Below are 18,340 nucleotides of genomic sequence, written 5' to 3'. Positions count from 1 at the left end.
TGCGCCGCAATTTCGGCCACGGAAATGTCACAAAGTGCACTTTTGTTTTTGCTCGAAAGAGAAAAAGGTCAAGAATTCTTAAACACTCAAACACTGATAAACACAATAATTTTAAATTTAAATAAAACACAAATCATTTTAATGGTAATCAAAATGATAAATAGTGATTAAAACGCTGTCCCCTTCACTCTTAAACTGACAAAACAGCAGCACATTGAAAATAGACAAATTTCTACAACAATAGACAAGTGATTTCTATATTTATGTTCATATCAAGAATCAAGAGCAGATAAACCACCAAAAAACTCTCCGTTTAAAAACATCCTGGTCATCTCACTCGATACGCAGAACACTATCGAAGCCTGTTTCTGCCACTGAAAAAACAAACATTTATTTTAAACAAAGTCATAAGGAGAAAGTTTCTAAAATTATAACACAGCATCCCAAAATTATGATTTGCTATCTCATAATAATGAGATATTGTGAAAATGAAGAGTTTGTATCTCATAATTATAACACCGCATCTCAAAGTTATGACTTGCTATCTCATATTAATGAGATAATCACAAAAATATGACTTTGTATCTCACAATTATGATGTAGCATCTGATAATTATGACTTGCTATCTCATAATAATGAGATAATCTTGAAATCATGACTTAGTATCTCATATTTTTAGCATAGCATCTCATAATTATTTGCTATCTCATGATAATGGGATAATCTCAAAACTATCACTTAGTATCTCATGTTTATGACTTGCTATCTCATAATAACAAGATAATCTCAAAATTATGACTTAGTATGTCATTCTTGTGACAGCATCTCATAATGATGACTTGCTATCTCATAATAATGAGACTATCTCATAATTGCAGCTTAGAATCTCACTGTGACTTCTTATCTAATATTAATAAGTAAATATCGCACAATATTTGACTTCCTAACTGATAATAATGACATCCTATTTCATAAATATGACTTTTCTGTCACATTAATGAGATCCTATCTCTTAATTATGACTCGTTTTCTCTAACAAGGGCACCATCTTGATTTGTCGCTAGAAGCAAAGAGCAAAACTGTCCAGGCGGTGGATTTTCTGTGGCTCTTATAGACAAGAAAGCTGGACAATATAAAGCAGGACAGGAAAAATACTGCAGCCTCTGAACTTTGGTGTTTGTTAGAACTTTTGAGAGAATCTTGAATGGCAAGAAAAACAGATTCTTGATCAAACCAAGCCTCAAAGCCCACATAACCAAACTGAAGCTTTTATTTTGGACACATTATGAGAAGAAGCAGTTCACTGGAAAAGACCATCAGGGAGCAGCTGAAAGTAAAAGAGGAAAAGCTAGAAGATGGATAGTTACAGTCAGAGGAATCATGAAGCAGCCAATCAGAAGCCTGAAGACCCAAATATCAGACTGAATATTCTGGTAAAACACTATCCATATGAGATGGAATCCACTTGATGGCACTAAATTATAATCTAATACAGTGTCAGTATCATTTCAGTATCAACTAGCACTGAAATATTAATCATTTTTGTATCCAAATCACAATTTAAGAGAGTGCAAAGTGCAATTTTCAAATTGCAAGAGCTGCAATTTTTTAAAATTATACCCTACATTATCAAAAACATCTTAAGTTCTAAGTGGGGAAATTTAACATAATAACCTAGAACTTGCCTGTAGATTAGTTAGACCAATCAGAGGCAAGCAAATTCTCAGGTGTTGTGATATCACAACCACAACTTACTGGCAGTCTGGCATCAAACCTCAAGCCTCAAAAAATGGCTATTCTGGTCCTCTTGGCAAAAAAAAAACAAGTCTCAACATTAATTTATAGAAAATCATTGCAATTTAAATCGCAGAGGCAATATTAGAAAAATCTTCAATTATATATTTTCCACACATCGTTCAGCCCTAGTATCAACAGATAATTGCTTTTCAAAAAATCGGTTGGATGTTTAGAGCGGACAGATATTAAAACGCTAAAATATCTGCATTTCATACATTTTACTGTATTTGTAAACCTACAGAAATATGTTAGATTTCTCTGCAATGCTAATCCAATAGATTTAGTCCCAATCTGTACAATTTTAAAGCAATAAGCCACAAGAGACCGTGCGTTACTGCGGTTTTATCACGTGAATGGCGTTCTTATAAGTCTTGTCTTTGTAATAAATCCGTTATTATAAGTACGTTTTGGTCTACAAATTACCACCGCAAGTCTTATTTAGCACCAATCCAGCGACACCCTCTTCTCACACTGGGACTGAATCTCAAATGGCTCCCTGCTCCCTACATAGTGCACTACATAGGAATTTAAATACTGGGTGCTGCACATCGACAGCGCAAATACAGCTGAGAAACATTTGGGACTCATCCACACTTAACAAATGATGCCCTATTTGGATTTGGAATTTCTAAACTTTCATAGCTAGAACACTATCTAGGGAGTACGGAGCCCTTAGGGATTCAGCCTGGGTTTGACGCAACTTCTGACTGAAACACGGACATTTGAAGTGTGTAAGACATTCAAGTGACATTTTTAGACTTTTATACTGCCGTTTACAGTTAATCATATTGTAAGTGCTTTAATTCGAGCCTATGATATTAATGATGGAGTTGTTTAGGCTGTTGGCTCTTTTAGCCTGTTAGCTAGCTGACCAGCCTAGTTTTAGTTGAAAACATAAGTCTCCAGTCCCTCAGTTTAAACAAAAACAGGTTCTTTCTTCATCAGTGGTCCATGTGAGCAGCATGAGACTCAAAGATTATTCCATTAACAGCACAAGTTTTTTTTGTGCCGTGGCAAAGTAATACACAATACAGTTGTTGTGAATGGGTCATAGATGTGCGTATATCATGGACTTTACAATGGCTTCGAATGGAGCTCAGCCAATCAGATTTTAGCACAGGAACTATCTGTTTTATAATAATGTATATCAACAGATATGTATATAAAAATATTAGATATTGGTTTAGACACAATTCCCATGAATTAGACTAGGCCTGCAGTTAGCACCATGCTACTCGGTAAAGTATAAGCTTCCATTACTTATTAGCTACATTATCCTCGTAGCAGATTTTCTACACCAAACATGTCTTGGCTACTGGGTTACATTTGGCAATAACGGGTGACGTATGTGTAAAATTTACTGAACTATTCCTTTAAATAGAAATAAGCAGCTGATAAACAACAAGGTAAAGGGCTAAATCGTAGTTCGACAGCAGAAAAAAAACATTTCTAATCTCGTTCTCCCCCTCTTCCCCACTATCTCTCCTTCTCTCTCTCCCCCAAACTTCTCCATCTTCGCCTGCGTTTGCCGGTCAGCAATAATCAAACCCACTTTCAGGAGGATTAGGCCCCGGGCTTAGGCCAGTGAAGCGGGCAGCGGACGGGGCCTCCTGTGGGGGAGGGAGGGGGGAGTCTGGGGGGGTGGGTTAAAGGGGTGGGTTGGTTGGGGGGGTAGGGGGTGGAGGTTAGGGAGGGGTCCCCTTATCAGAGCCGTGCTGTTGGAGCCAGACTCACCACAGGAGAGATTGCTTTCATACCCGCGCCGCCACAAAGCCCGGCCGTAATGCGATAAATGCATTGTCCCCGGCCCCCAATCAGCCGCATCCAAATCACACTCTGGCTCGGGCCCCATTTAAAAAAACGGGGTTAATGCCTTTCCACAAAGAGACTGTTATTCGGCTGCGAATTTTTAGACACGCGCAAATTGTTTCGGCGAGTGGGTGAGAGAGGGTGACTAAGGACAAAAAAAAAGGAAAGAAATGAAGAAAAAAGAGGGAACGAGCACCTGTTTTCCCTCAAGAGGAGATGGACTTGACCTCTGACCTCCCTGGCCCTTACGGTGTCTGTGTGTTGAAAATAAGCTGCGGTGAAACAAACGCAGGCGCTCTTTCTTTCGCTAAACTCACCTGTTAAGCACACACACGTTATTTCAGGCTGCAGCTCATAATCTCGCATTAAAGATGTAGGCCTTGTTCAAATACTGTGCACTCGCTGTGTTCTAGTCACTGTTCCCCATGTTGGAAAAAAAGAAATAGATGTTGGAAATCTGTTTCCTTTGTAAACTTTAGGAACGCACAGTCACTGAAACTTAGAAAGTAAACAAAACAAGAAAATAACATGAAACAGATTCCACACAACACTATTAGATATAGACATATAGATATATAGAACACTATACAGAACACTATTATAGGAAACATAAACGGTCCCCTAATTAGTATTCCCTACACTGGAAAACAGATATAGAAATAATAATAGAAATTACTATTCCCTACCTTGGAGCACTACATAGGATGTAATTATAGGGAACATAAATGGTGCCCTAATCACTATACCCTACATTGGAGCACTATATGGATGTAATTATATAGAACACAAATGGTGCTCTAATCACTATTCCTAATATTGGAGTTTAAAGGATGTTATTATAGGGAAAGTAAATGGTGCCCTAATCACTATTCCCGACATTAGAGCACTACATAGGACATTATTACAGGAAACATAAATTGTGCCCTAATCACTACTCCTTATATTGGATCACTATAAAGGACGCTATAATAGAGAACATAAATAGAGCCATAATCACTATTCCCTACCTTGGAGCACTACATAGGATGTAATTATAGGGAACATAAATGGTGCCCTAATCACTATTCCCTACAAAGGAGCACTACATAGGACGTTATTATAGGGAACACAAATGGTACCCCAATCACTGTTCCCTACAACAGATCACTCTATAGGACGCTGTGATAGGCAACAAAAATGGTGTCTTAATCACAGTTCCCTACATTGGAGTACTATGTAGAACACTAGTATAAGGAACATAAATGGCTAATCACTGTTGTCTATATTGGAGTACTATGTAGAACACCACTATGAAACAGAAATATAAGGCGCTATTCTAGCAATGGTCCCCTAATTACTAATTCTTACACTGGATTATAAACTTATAAAATCTTTTATTTTTATAAACATATTTTAAGACCTGCATTCAAGTCCAACACCTATGATCTTGTTTCTAAGTCGAACTGGATTCAGATTTTTTACTGTTCCTGAGGCCACCTGTGCGGCTTTCTGAGCGGTCACTGGCTCTAGAGAGAGTATTAGAAAGTGCTGCTGTGGCAGCCACAGCCTCACCTGTCCCCAAGGTAAAGAGGGAGATGTAGCAGTTGTGGTAATTACGGCTAAAAGCTCAGCGGAAAAGCCAGGCCATTATTACAGGTCTTAATGGAAAGGAGCCAAGCTTTTTCACCAGAAGTGCTCACGTGCGTGTGCGGTAGTTACCTTAATCTCAGCAGGGGAGAGCTTCTCCCCACGCCGTGCTGACAGCTCAGGTGAGCTCTGGCTCCGCCTCCCCAGGTACACCTGACACACCTGGCTCTTCACCAGTGACAGCAGCAGGAAACGATCGCCAATCACAGCTGTTGATAAGAGGCCAGAGGTCAAAATCATGACTCATTAGACGTGCCCAGCTAAATTAAAACAGAGTGTCTGGTCAACATTAAAAGAGTGTGTGGTCAACCATGTTTTGAGCTAAAAACAGTAGCAGTAAATTTTGTCTGTCCTTTTGTTTATGTTTATAGGTAACAGAGTGTCATACAGTGTCAGAAACCACAATCTATTAATAAGTCTATTAAAGATTACTGAACAACTACACAGACAAATAATGATTTAGGCCTGCAGCTGGTACAACGCTAACTGACTTCCATTACTTAAAGTGGGGGTTAAAGGGGAACTCCACTGATTTTTCAAATTATCTGCACAATTACATAGTTAAGATGCAAACAGAGTCATTCAGAGTGGTTTGGTGTGAAATGCTCTGTTCTAGAGAAACTTCCAGAGTCATAAGTGTTTACACTGGTGGTGATAGGAACCAGACATCCACCCCTAAAAGCCCCCTCACAGAAAGTTACTACATGAAATGGTTATGTGTGAATACGCTGCCTGATGCCTGAGACATTGCTTTATGATAGTTTCGAGATAGGAATTTTAGTGATGCAAGATAACATCGAAATCATATCAGTATCGACAGACGGATGCTTTAAATTATTTGTGTCAGATTAAATTTGACTGATATTTCAAACAGATATTTCATAATGTATTGCACTCAAGAAGAGCAATACGTTTGGGTGGCGCTGGGCTCCTGTGCTAAAATATATGCAGTTTAGTCACTGCACTGGATTTGTAACCCTAGAGAAATAAATGTTACATTGCTAATGCTAATTTAGGGAGATTTAGTACCAGTTATATCAAACAATTTTATAAAAGTTTATATATTAATGTCGGCAGACATGTACATGAAAAATATCAGATGTCAGCATTGGTTCCCATACAGTTCCCATACAGGTGCATCCCTAAAGATTCTGGCCTAAAATAGATATTATAAGATTAACCTGTATTTCCCTTGACGCATGAGACGGAAAGGTGCAGGATGTACAGAGAAACTGAGAGAAAGAGTGTGTGTGTTTCTGTGTGTGAGAGAGAGAGAGAGAGAGAGAGAGAGAGAGAGAGAGAGAGAGAGAGAGAGAGAGAGAGAGCCTCTGCTGCCTGTAGGCCGTGCAGTTTTTATGCTAAAGGCAGAAAATGGCTTCAACTCTTCACCAGCTTAGCATACAGTGATTAGTAATTAAACCTCTCCTCTTTAAAATTAATCTGTTTAAAGAACCAATTAAACAGTTTGGGGGGACGGAAAAAAACAAAAACAATACGCTGTAACCTGCTTTGGTTGCAAACAGACTTCCAGGCCTAGACAGCAATTAGAGCCAGAACACACACTGGTTCTACCAAAATTGCGTATCATTGCACAGTATCGCATGAAAACAGTGAGCCGTGCATTAAAGTGATAGTTCAGCAAAAGGAAACTGCACCCCCACCCCCCACCCCACCTTACCCCAAATACAGTGGATCTGCCCAGACAAGTTTGGTCTAAGGTTTGCTTCATTTAATCTACGAGGATCAACTAACTAACAATCAACAATTCAGTCTAATCTTGCTAACAAGGAACAAGTTAGACTAATCTAGCTAACAAGGAACAAGTTAGGCTAATCTAGCTAACAAGGAACAAGTTAGACTAATCTAGCTAACAAGGAACAAGTTAGGCTAATCTAGCTAACAAGGAACAAGTTAGGCTAATTTAGCTAACAAGGAACAAGTTAGGCTAATCTAGCTAACAAGGAACAAGTTAGGCTAATTTAGCTAACAAGGAACAAGTTAGGCTAATTTAGCTAACAAGGAACAAGTTAGGCTAATCTAGCTAACAAGGAACAAGTTAGGCTAATTTAGCTAACAAGGAACAAGTTAGGCTACTCTAGCTAACAAGGAACAAGTTAGGCTACTCTAGCTAACAAGGAACAAGTTAGGCTACTCTAGCTAACAAGGAACATACTAGGCTAATCTAGTATATTGCTAGCCAAGATTAACCTACTTAGAAAGAAAACACAGCTTTAAACAGTTCATGGCTACTACAGATTTTGAAAATACATAAATAAAACACAAAATGAAAATACAAACTCCACCCTAAAACACACCAATCTTTACAAGACTCAAAATGTTCAAATGTTTAGCTTGCTGTTAAGCAGTCACAGTTAAACAAATCTTGAAATTTGGGGGTTCTGCAGCCCCCTCAGCACTCCACCTCCCATAGAGTCACATAATCATAAAAGCAGACTTGCTTATGTGCTGTATATTAGCATATTAATACCAGCTTCAATTTGTCTTTAAAACAACAGTTTGTCAAAAAAACTGCATTCAGACATACGTTAGTCCATGTTTACTGATAACAGCGTGCCATGCAATGTCAGAAAAAACATAAGCAAGCCTATAGAAGATCGATATGATTTGAGAAAGGTGAGTGATTTTGACATGCAGTTAGCATGATGCTAACTGGTGTACATAATCTTCCTTTACTTAGCATTAGCCCCATAGCATCAGTTTAAAATTAAAGAAGCAAACTACGGACACCAAACACGTCTTGGCTGATAGGCTACTTTTGCGTTTAAGGGGGAGACTGTGTCATTTTTTACCAAACTATCACTTTAAGCACCCCTATAATGGGTTAAATGGCACTTGACTGTGTAAATAGTTTGTAAGTTGCATCAATTTGCTTGAAATTGGGCTTAAGCCAAGAGCCAATGTGTCTGAGGTTGCATAAAAACCTTCTGGCGTTGAAACGGAATCAAACCTCTTACTTTTGCTCGCTGAGCTGGTGGGAAATAACACGATGACAAGAGGAAACTCCAATGCACAAGATTACTGCAAATTGTAAATGTCAAAGTTTGCTTATTTCTTGCTAATTATGCTGTGAAATTATTTAATTACGTCACAGTGTAAGAGATTTATTCGGTTTAACTGACTTTGGCACTCAATGTCACAAGAAAACTCACGTCTACCAGCGACAGACGCTCAGACAAACACTGGAGCTTCACCATTTTACCCCGTTAACAACGCAAAAACAACAAATGCACGCTGCTTTTAAGAGATTACCCCAATTTAAAAGCACATAGTGGTGTATTTAGTCCCTGGTAATCACTGCCAAAACTTAAGGGGGATTTTGTGGTAATCCATTACCAAAATCAATGTCCAACTCTGCAGCTCGGGGCTAGAGGACTGGTCTCGTTCGTGTACGAGTGTATATATGTGTGCGGGGATGGAGAGCAGCTTTTGGCCCATATGTGAAGCAGACGGCAGATCAGGATTACCCAACAGTCTCCCCTCGTAAATCAGCTTTCTAGATCCAGTTAATGCCCTCCTCCTTTTAAAACATGTTGACACTGCGGCCTAAAGAGCTTACCCAGCGCTGCTCTTAATGCATCGACAAATAATACACCAAATGAGGAATCACTTCAGGCCTCCTCAGCTATGTGGAACGCGGGAAAAAAAGGCTTCACCATGTTGAGTCACACTGCAATGCTGCGCTGTTTATCATAATGATGTTTAAAGGGCCCATATCTTCCATTTCCCTGAGGTCCACTTATGACGTTTGTGTGGTTTTATGTACCAAAAACAATCAGAATTCACTTTTCTGACCTCTGTTTATCTGTTTGCTCCAGATAATTTAAAAATTAAAGGTGGAAAAAAAGGAGATACATGTTGGATTTTTGGGACAGCAATGATACGTAAACTCTGATTGGCTGTCCTGTATGCCTCATTCAAAAAGCAGCTTAAACACAACTTATAACTTCAGCATGGATGTGCGGCGCTAAACTGCTATAGGCTGAATCAGTGTATATATGTAGATGAGGTGATTTCATGACATCACAATACATTTACATGTATCCACCTATTCAGCCGACAGCAACTTAAACACAACTGAGAACTTCAGCGTGAATGGGAGGAGTTAACCTGCTATAGGATGAATAGGTGGATGTATGTAAATGTGTTGATTTTCATGACATAACAACACATTTACACATATCCATCTACTCAGCCTACAGCAGTTTAAACACTCCTTCTAACTTCCGCGTGAATGGGCGGGGCTAAACTGCTTAGAGCTGAATGGGTAGACATATGTAAACGTGTTGGTTTTCATGACATCATAACATACTTACATATATCCAACTATTCAGCCTACAGCAGGTTGAGTACTCCTTAAACTTTAACATGGATGGGCGAGGCTCATCTGCTATGTAACAAAAACAATCATAATTCATTTTTCCAACCTACCAAATACAGAAAAATAAAAATTGGAAACTTTAAAAAAAGGTGGGTTTTTTGGGCAGCAACGAAATTTCTGATTGGTTGTCTGTACTGTGCCTCATTCAAAAAACTTTGTTATTTCAGCATGAATGGGTGGAGCTAAACTGCTGTAGGCTGGATGTGTATACATGTGTAAATAAGTTGTATTTTTATGACATCACAACACATTTACATATATGCACCTATTTCACCTACCACAGGTTAAACACTACTTATAACTTTAGCATGGATGGGCGGAGCTAACCTGCTGTAGGCTGAATAGGTGCATATATGTAAATAAGTTGCGTTTCATGACATCATAACATATTTACATATAATCACCTATTCAGCCTACAGCAGCAACCTACACCACCTTTCACGTTGAGGTTTTAAGGAGTGTTTAAGCTGCTGTAGGCTTAAACATTTATCCACCTACTCTGTAGTTTAAACACTCATTGTAACTTCAGTGTGAATGGGCGGAGCTAAACTGTAGGATGAAAAGGTATATATATGTAAATGAGTCGATTTCATGACATCACAATACATTTACATGTATCCACCTATTCAGCCAACAGCAGGTTTACAACTCCTTAGAACTTCTGTGTGAATGGGCAGAGCTGAACTGCTGTAGGCTGAATCAGTATATATGTAAATGAGTTGATTTCATGACATCACAATATATTTACATGTATCCACCTATTCAGCCGACAGCAAGTTTACAACTCCTTAAAACTTCAGTGTGAAGGGGAGGAGCTAAATTGCTATAGGCTGAATTGGTGTATATATGTGTAAGAGTTGGATTTCATGACATCACAACACATTTACATATATCCACCTATTTAGCCTACAGCAGTTTAAACACTCCTTATAACTTTAGCATGGATGGACGGAGCTAACCTGGTGTAGCCTGAATAAGTGGATATATGTAAATGTTTAGCCCCACCTTTCACACTAAAGTTATAAGGTGTGTTTAAGCTGCTGTAGGCTTAAACATATATCCACCTACTCAGTAGTTTAAACACTCCTTATAACTTCAGTGTGAATGGGTGGAGCTAAACTGCTGTAGGCTGAATTGGTGTATATATGTGTAAATAAGTTTATTTTCATGACATCACAACATATTTACATATATCCACCTATTCAGCCAACAGCAGTTCGAACACTCCTTATAACTTCAGTGTGAAGGGGAGGAGCTAAACTGCTGTAGGCTGAATAGGTGGACATATGTGTTGGTTTTCATGACATCACAGAAACAGAATTCAAAACAGTTTTTGCTGCTTAGTTTCCATAAATGGACTGCTTGGACCGGGGAGCAAATGATAGGCTCTGAAACTTCAACAACAAAATGGCTACATTTGTGTTGCAGACATTGTGACTCCTGGTTCCTATCACCACCACTGTAAAGAGTCCACAGGTTTCCCTATGATACACTTCCACATGAAACCATTCTGAATGACTTTACTTCACATCCACTGAATTATGCAGAGTGGAATTCCCCTTCATGATGATGTTTAATTCTTCTAAAACATTCTTCAGAATGTTTGCAATTTCTGAATTTCTTTTTGGCCGTTTTTACTCTAATATATCTTTGCACTGTTAATAGTGGAACCTCACAGCACACATTAGAACCTATTCCACCTTTCACACTCCTTTATTTTGCATGTTGCTCCTCCAATGACAGCATGGGGGAGTTTCAAGAAATGTTTTTTGTTTTTTGCTAAAGCCGTTACAATTTACTGAATAGCTACACGTCAGTAATTAATTGGTTATAGATGCTATTATTAATGTCCTATATGGTCCTTATTAATTAGCAATTAAAGGCTGGCGCTGCTCAGCGATGGTGAGGGGTGTTTGTCTAATTGTCTGTCTGTGTGAAACTAATGGAACAAGTGACAGATGTTGAACCAACCATCACCACCACACACAATTACTCTGATAATTAGGGCCTCTGAGGGGCTGAATGGGGCTCTATGGGGGGCAGCAGAGGGAGGAGAGAGAGAGAGAAAGAGAAGGGGGGGTATCTAGAGACCTGTAAGAGACAGCTTAGCTATAAACAATAAGTGATATGAGAAAATAATTAGCAGATTTGGGACAGTGTCCAATTCCAGCAAGCACAAATAAAACAGGAAGTAACACCACGGACCCCCGAGAGACAGTGGCGTGTGTGGGTGGTGGGGGGAGTAACGCAAGATGGAGAAAAAATAAGGTTGGTGACCTACAAGTGTGTGCTGCCCATGTGCATGCTGGGAAAATGGGTAGTGTGTGTAATTGCTAAGTACGGCCTATGCTCTCACTGCCGAGTGTGTGTATGTGTGTGTGTGTGTGTGTTGTGCTCACCGTGGCCGATGGTGTCAGCAGGTAGTCGTCCCACCAGTGTTTTGTCGATGGTCACTCTCTCTAACTGAGCTCCGCCGACTGTCAGGGTCACTAACACACCTGTACTCAACAACATCTACACACACAACAGACATACATTGTTACATTGCACTTTTCACACACAGCAGGTGCTTCACACCAATACAGAAGAAATAAAAGCATTTAACAGTAAAGCTTATGACATCCTGAGATCTAGCACCTCAGAAATACTCATGCAAAAATAGTTAATAAAAAAAATAAGATTACATGGAATTGCAGAGATAAAAAAAATAATAAAATAGAAAATATAATAATGGATTTAGTAAAGATGATGTAGTGCTTAGATTATAGAAGTCAAGAACGGCTGTAAACTGGACTTAAAGATGGCTACATTTGGAGCACATCTGACCTCATCTGGGAGGCTGTTCTAGCAGTTGGCTGCATAATGACTAAATGCTGCCTGTTTGGTTCTTATTCTGGGCACTACTAACTGACCAGTCCTGCAAGATCGGCCTGCTGGGTTTGCATACTTCAAGCAGACCAGGAACGTATTTTGGCCCATTCAGTAATTTAGTGGTAGCCAGGTAGACTTAGAGGATTGGAGGACTGGAGTAATGTGCTCAGATCTCTAAGTTCTTGTTAGCATTCTATCAGCTGCACTTTTAAATAAGATGTAATTGTCTAATTGTCTGGGGAAGGCCAGTGAGGAGACCACTGCAGCATCCCAACCTGCATAAATAAATGCATTAGCTTTTCTAAGTCTTTTAGCTGTCAACTCCGATTCTGCTAAGTCACTGTAATCAGGGTTAAGAACTTGAAATCACTTTATATAAAGCTCCAATCTGGTTGCCAATAAACGTATGAAAAGAAGGATGGTTAATATGTTGGTCCTGTGCAACTTCACTGTTTCAAATAGACAGTGGGAAACTATAAGTGAAGGAAATATGAGATGTTCAAAACGATGGACAGAGCAGACAAGGCTGCACAATTAATGAATGACACACAAGGGACCTGTGTAGGTGTGCATGTGTGTTGTTTTACTAGCTTAATAAGGACAAAATAGGGGCACAGTGACATACAACATGGGACATGGTGGGGACATTTTGTTGGTTCCGACTGGAGTGTTGAGCAGTGGAAACTCATTCACTGGTATAATAAATTATGCTTTTCTCTGCATACTTTGTTTACTAAATTGTTTACTAAATTTGTTTTCTCTGCATACTTTGTTAGCCCCTTTTTACCCTGTTCTTCAGTGGTCAGGACCCCCATGGACCCTCACAGAGCAGGTACTATTTTGGTGGTGGATCATTCTCAGCACTGCAGTAACACTGACGTGGTGGCGATGTGTTAGTGTTTGTTGTGCTGGTCTGACCACAGACAGGTCACAGGCAGGTCAGACACAGCAGTGCTGCTGGAGTTTTTAAACACCTCAGTGTCACTGCTGGACTGAGAATAGTCCACCAACCAAAAATATCCAGCCAAGAGCGTCCTGTGGGCAGCGTCCTGTAACCACTGATGAAGGACTAGACGATGACCAACACAAGCTGTGCAGCAGCAGATGAGCTATCGTCTCTGACTTTACATCTACAAGGTGGACTGACAAGGTAGGAGTGTCTAATAGAGTGGACAGTGAGTGGACACAGTGTTTAAAATATATATATATATAGCGCGCACATTACGTTGCAGTGCATGCTGGGGATTGCGTTGCAGCACATTGTGAAAAAGGCAAAAATATTAATAGAATATTGAAATATTTTTTGCGGGCCATATAGGATTGTTGTGCCCTGGGCCATGTTTGACACATGGGTTTCTGAAAAATTCCACCTTTGCAACAGAAGTTTGGAGAAGACCCTTTCCTGTTTCAGCATGACTGCCCCCCACACAAAGTGAGTGCTATAGAGAAACTGTTTGCCAAGTTTGGTGTGGAAGAACGATACACATGGGTGTGTGTGTGTGTGTGTGTGTGTGTGTGTGTGTGTTCCAAAAAATTCAGTCCTTGAGATGTAAATAAAGTCACCCATAGTGGTTTGGTGTGAAACGGTTCATTGTAGAGACAGTGGTGCTGATAGGAACCAGAGGTCACCATGACTACAACACAAATATAGCCATTTTATTTACTATCCAAAACCACCAGTGAACCTACACATCTTCTGAGTTTTATATCTAATATGTAAATAGCATTAATCTGAAAATCACTTTGTTTTGGTCCTATTTTGCCGCACAGTGACCACATATATCCCTCCACCAGGCCAAAAGCATGTCTTGGGCACCAGGCAGCATATATGTAAGCATTTTGAGTATCAGCCTTCTGTGGTGTAGCTTTTAAAGGCATTAAACATTTCAGACGTCTGGTTCTTATCACCACCACTGTAAACAATTCTGACTCTGTAAGATTATCTGGAACAGAACATTTCACACCAAACCACTCTGAATGACTCTGTTCTCATCTTAACCATTTAATAATGCAGAAATTTAGAAAAATTAGCGGAATTCCCCTTTAACACTTTGTCTTCATGGTCTTTGCTCATCGTGACAACCTGGACTTTGTTATTCAGCCAAGCTACAGTACCTAGCTTACAGTGCATGCTGGGATACACACCTGACAGCACTGCTTCGTCCTCCATTTGGTGCAAACACAGGAATTGGACTGCAAGAGCTCCTGAGTGAGAGAGAGTGACAGAGAGAGGGAATGAGAGAGAGAGAGAGAGAGTCTAATGTACACAGTATAAGCCTTACCACAAAAGCAGTTGATCAACCACTGCATTTAGCGTCTGAAGTCGACCAATTAAAATTGTACATATGTCTCATAGCTAAAAACAACATTAGCAACCACCTGGAACACTGAATGTCACCATATTTTTGGCTTTTTCTTTTTTTTGCCTATCACTTTAAAGGCACACGAAAGAGAGACTCAGGGAAGCTGAGGAAGAAGAGAGAGAAAAGAAAGAGAAGCATAACTTGGTCCTCGCACACCCTCCGCTCTGCAGGTTGCAGGGTTCAGAAGGATGTTTCCAGTTTCGGATTTTGAGAGCTAGCCAAAATGACCCACAGCGCTAGCAAACAAAGCTGCGTCTGTGCGTGTGTGCAGGGAGGGAGAACCCGCCCAAAGTCCGGCTGATCCCCCCTCAAATATCCCCTGCGATGACAGAGAGACACCCACACCCAGGTGCTGAGAGAGAGAGAGAGAGAGAGCGAGGGCGAGAGAGATGCTATTTGTTAATCAATCTGCGGTTACTGAGAAGGGGAAATGTAAACAAATACCTCCAGTTCCTTCAGGGCGTCCCGCAACTTCTCAGGACGACGGTTACTCAGGAGCCACGAGTGACCCCGACCTGGGAGCAAAGGGGGAAAAAGAATTCAGAAACACGCAGGAGGAGCACAGAAAGTGTTTTTGTGTTTTGTTTATGAGAGGAAGCAGATTGGAGTGACCCCCGGGCCTAAAGGTCGAAAGGTTAGCACCCAAATTAGGCTGAGCTGAAAGCTCCGCAGCCCCATCCGCCTCGTTCACTCGTGCTCTATAAGCAAATGAAGTCAATCTATAGGCAAATATTTGACTTAATAACCCCCTTATTGTCAGCACTTCTGGAACTTTTATTAAAGCTCACTTAAAAAGCCTCCGTACACCTGCCTTTCCACCATCTTTCCCCAGTTAGGGTTAGATATATATGCACTTTGTGACCAGGCAGAGACATAAATGTCCAAACACTAAGGCTGCAGCTAGCTTTAATTTCTATAGTCAATTAATCTGTCAACTATTATTCAATTAAAGGGGAATTCCACCGATTTTTAAAAATACCTTCATAAATCAGTAGCTGAGATGTTAACCAAGTCATTCTGAGTTGTTCAACATGAAATGCTCCGTTCTAGAGAAACTGGCCAATTTAGATTTCTTTACAGTGGTGCTGATAGGAACCAGGGGTCACCATGACTACAACACAAATATAGACATTTTATTTACTATCAGAGATCACCGATGAACCTACACGTCTTCTGAGCTTTAAATGGAAAATTTGATAATTGTAAAATAGTTGAAAATCTGTGAAGGAGCTTTAAGAGGCATTAAGCTTTTCAGACATCTGGTTCTTATCACCACCACTATGAACGACTCTGATTCGGTCTTCATCTCCTCTCACTTTGACCCATCATTTAACGTTTTACCTGCAACAAGCAATTTCACAGACAGTAGAAGCCATAAAACCATATTGCTGTATTACAGTCTGTCAAAACGACTGTGTGGATCATATGAACGTTATAGAGCACTTTTTAAATGAAACAATAGAAGCCATATCGTCCCCTACACTTCCTGTAGTGTATTACAGTCTGTCAGAGTGACTGTGTGGATCATATGAACATTATAGAGCGCTTTTTAAATGAAACAATAGAAGCCATATCGTCCCCCTACACTTCCTGTAGTGTATTACAGTCTGTCAGAGTGACTGAGTGGATCATATGAACATTATAGAGCGCTTTTTAAATGAAACAATAGAAGCCATATCACCCCCTACGCTTCCTGTAGTGTATTACAGTCTGTCAGAATGACTGAGTGGATCATATGAATATTATAGAGCGCTTTTGTTTTTCCTGAAATAACACATTCTGAAATAACATGTTATCCTGAAATAACATTTTTTCATAATTATCATTAATGACTTTGTTGCAGCCTTACTATGTACTCAGTATGTCAAACAGCATACTACTTCAGAGCAAAACACACAGATAATTACACACACAACATGCTTGATAGGCTTGTATAACTCATAGTCTTCCAGAGGTAAAAATATCCTCCATTACAGCACAATTCAATCATTCCATCCACTTCCTGCGGCTGCCCTCAGGGCAACAACTCAAAGTTACCGTAACATATTAAAACACGGCACTCTAAAATGCCCCGTTACACTCACAAAAACCTCATCATAGACCCCCGGTCCTCATCTCCCCCCAACCACACACAGTTAATTGAATTTTGGGCTGAGGCTGAGCTCATGCGTTCACATTAACAACTTAACATGAGCCTTAAGAAATGAGGGAGGAGTATCATGTTGGAAATTGTCCCGTTAAAGACTTCAATCTTGTGTGTGTGTGTGTGTGTGAGAACCATTATTAGAAATAAACGCTACTCCCCCCACCACTTTTTTTTTGAAGTGATGAAGTGCATAAATACATGAATATTAATGACGGAGAGAGAGAGAGTGCAACGGGAGCGAGAGAGGAAGGGTATGTTGAGGATGAGTGTGTGAGTGTGTGCGTCCTGATAAGGGTCTTTGTGTCCCTCTGAAGGGCAATGAGGAGGTGAGGACCTGGGAAAACGGGACGATTATTTATTCATTCATTTACTCGTTTCACTGAGACATACTGGACAAACTAATAGAACAATTGATGCCAGCATCTATTATTACTGCTACACTCAAACAACTATACATTATGGTCATAATACAAGACAGTACTACACAGTCATGTACAGAAGTCAGAGACCACCCTTCATTTATTTAATTTCCAGTCTAAACAGCCATTAAGTACAAGTTATTCATTTTTCACCATCAAGAAAAAACAAAAAATATTTAACAGGAAATTACACAGAAGCTTCAACAAATACACATGATATAAAGTTTGTCAGTATTTAGCGCGTCCACCTTTTGCATTTATTACAGCTGCCGTTCTTTTCAGCAAACTCACTTTCAGCTTTTCAAAGAAATCTGCAGGAATATTTTTCTACATTTCCAAAGTTCGGTCTTAGAAGTTGGTTTTACATTTGCTTACTTTGTTTTATTTGCAAATTTTCTTCTTTTCTGTCTATTTCTATTTCCATTATATCTCATTAGAAATGTATACCATGCACTTAAAGGCCATTTTAGAGTGGATATTAAATAAACAAAGGTCTCTGACTTTCACGCAGTACTGTAGGTTACCTGGTCACTTTTTTTCTAAGTAATTACTAGGGTTGTTAGCATGTCAGCATGTCAATGTAATAAAGTATTAATGCCACACATTTTCCCAGTTTGAACCTTTGTGCCATCCGTGGTGGTGCAGGCTGAAGCCCAGCTGCAGTGTGCTGTATGTTACTATGGCAGAACCAAAGATGGTATCGCTCTCATTCTAATGCAGCTTTTAAAGAGATACTTTCAGCAGACTACACTGGAAGAACTATGGATCAGTCAATGAGCAGCAAACTAACAAAAGCAGCAGCTTGGTGAAGCTCCAGTTCCCATCAAGAGCCTCCACTGTAGCAAGAATCCACAAGATGTATGAACAAGAGCGAGAGGCTACAATCACAGAGCAGTTCAAACACTGACT

The 18,340-nt window shown here is 39.8% G+C and overlaps 1 protein-coding gene across 2 annotated transcripts in view; it reads right to left on the bottom strand.

Moving 5' to 3' along the window:
- The window catches only part of LOC118823411 (WD repeat containing planar cell polarity effector), a 115,348-nt gene that overhangs the window by 48,937 nt on the left and 48,071 nt on the right, over positions 1 to 18,340 (bottom strand). For both annotated transcript variants that reach the window (XR_005008527.1, XM_036592993.1), the window contains exons 5-8: positions 15,311 to 15,381; positions 14,649 to 14,708; positions 12,032 to 12,146; positions 5,306 to 5,442 (exon numbers count right to left, since the gene is read on the bottom strand). Coding sequence is in view for 1 of the 2 variants with exons in the window: in XM_036592993.1 (XP_036448886.1) it covers positions 5,306 to 5,442; positions 12,032 to 12,146; positions 14,649 to 14,708; positions 15,311 to 15,381 (383 nt within the window). In the remaining variant the exon portion in view is untranslated. The remainder of the gene's footprint in view (positions 1 to 5,305; positions 5,443 to 12,031; positions 12,147 to 14,648; positions 14,709 to 15,310; positions 15,382 to 18,340) is intronic.

The sequence above is a fragment of the Colossoma macropomum genome, unplaced genomic scaffold (assembly GCF_904425465.1).
Source record: "Colossoma macropomum unplaced genomic scaffold, Colossoma_macropomum, whole genome shotgun sequence".
Taxonomy (NCBI): Eukaryota; Metazoa; Chordata; class Actinopteri; order Characiformes; family Serrasalmidae; genus Colossoma; species Colossoma macropomum.
This window is presented reverse-complemented; position numbering and strand designations above follow the sequence as displayed.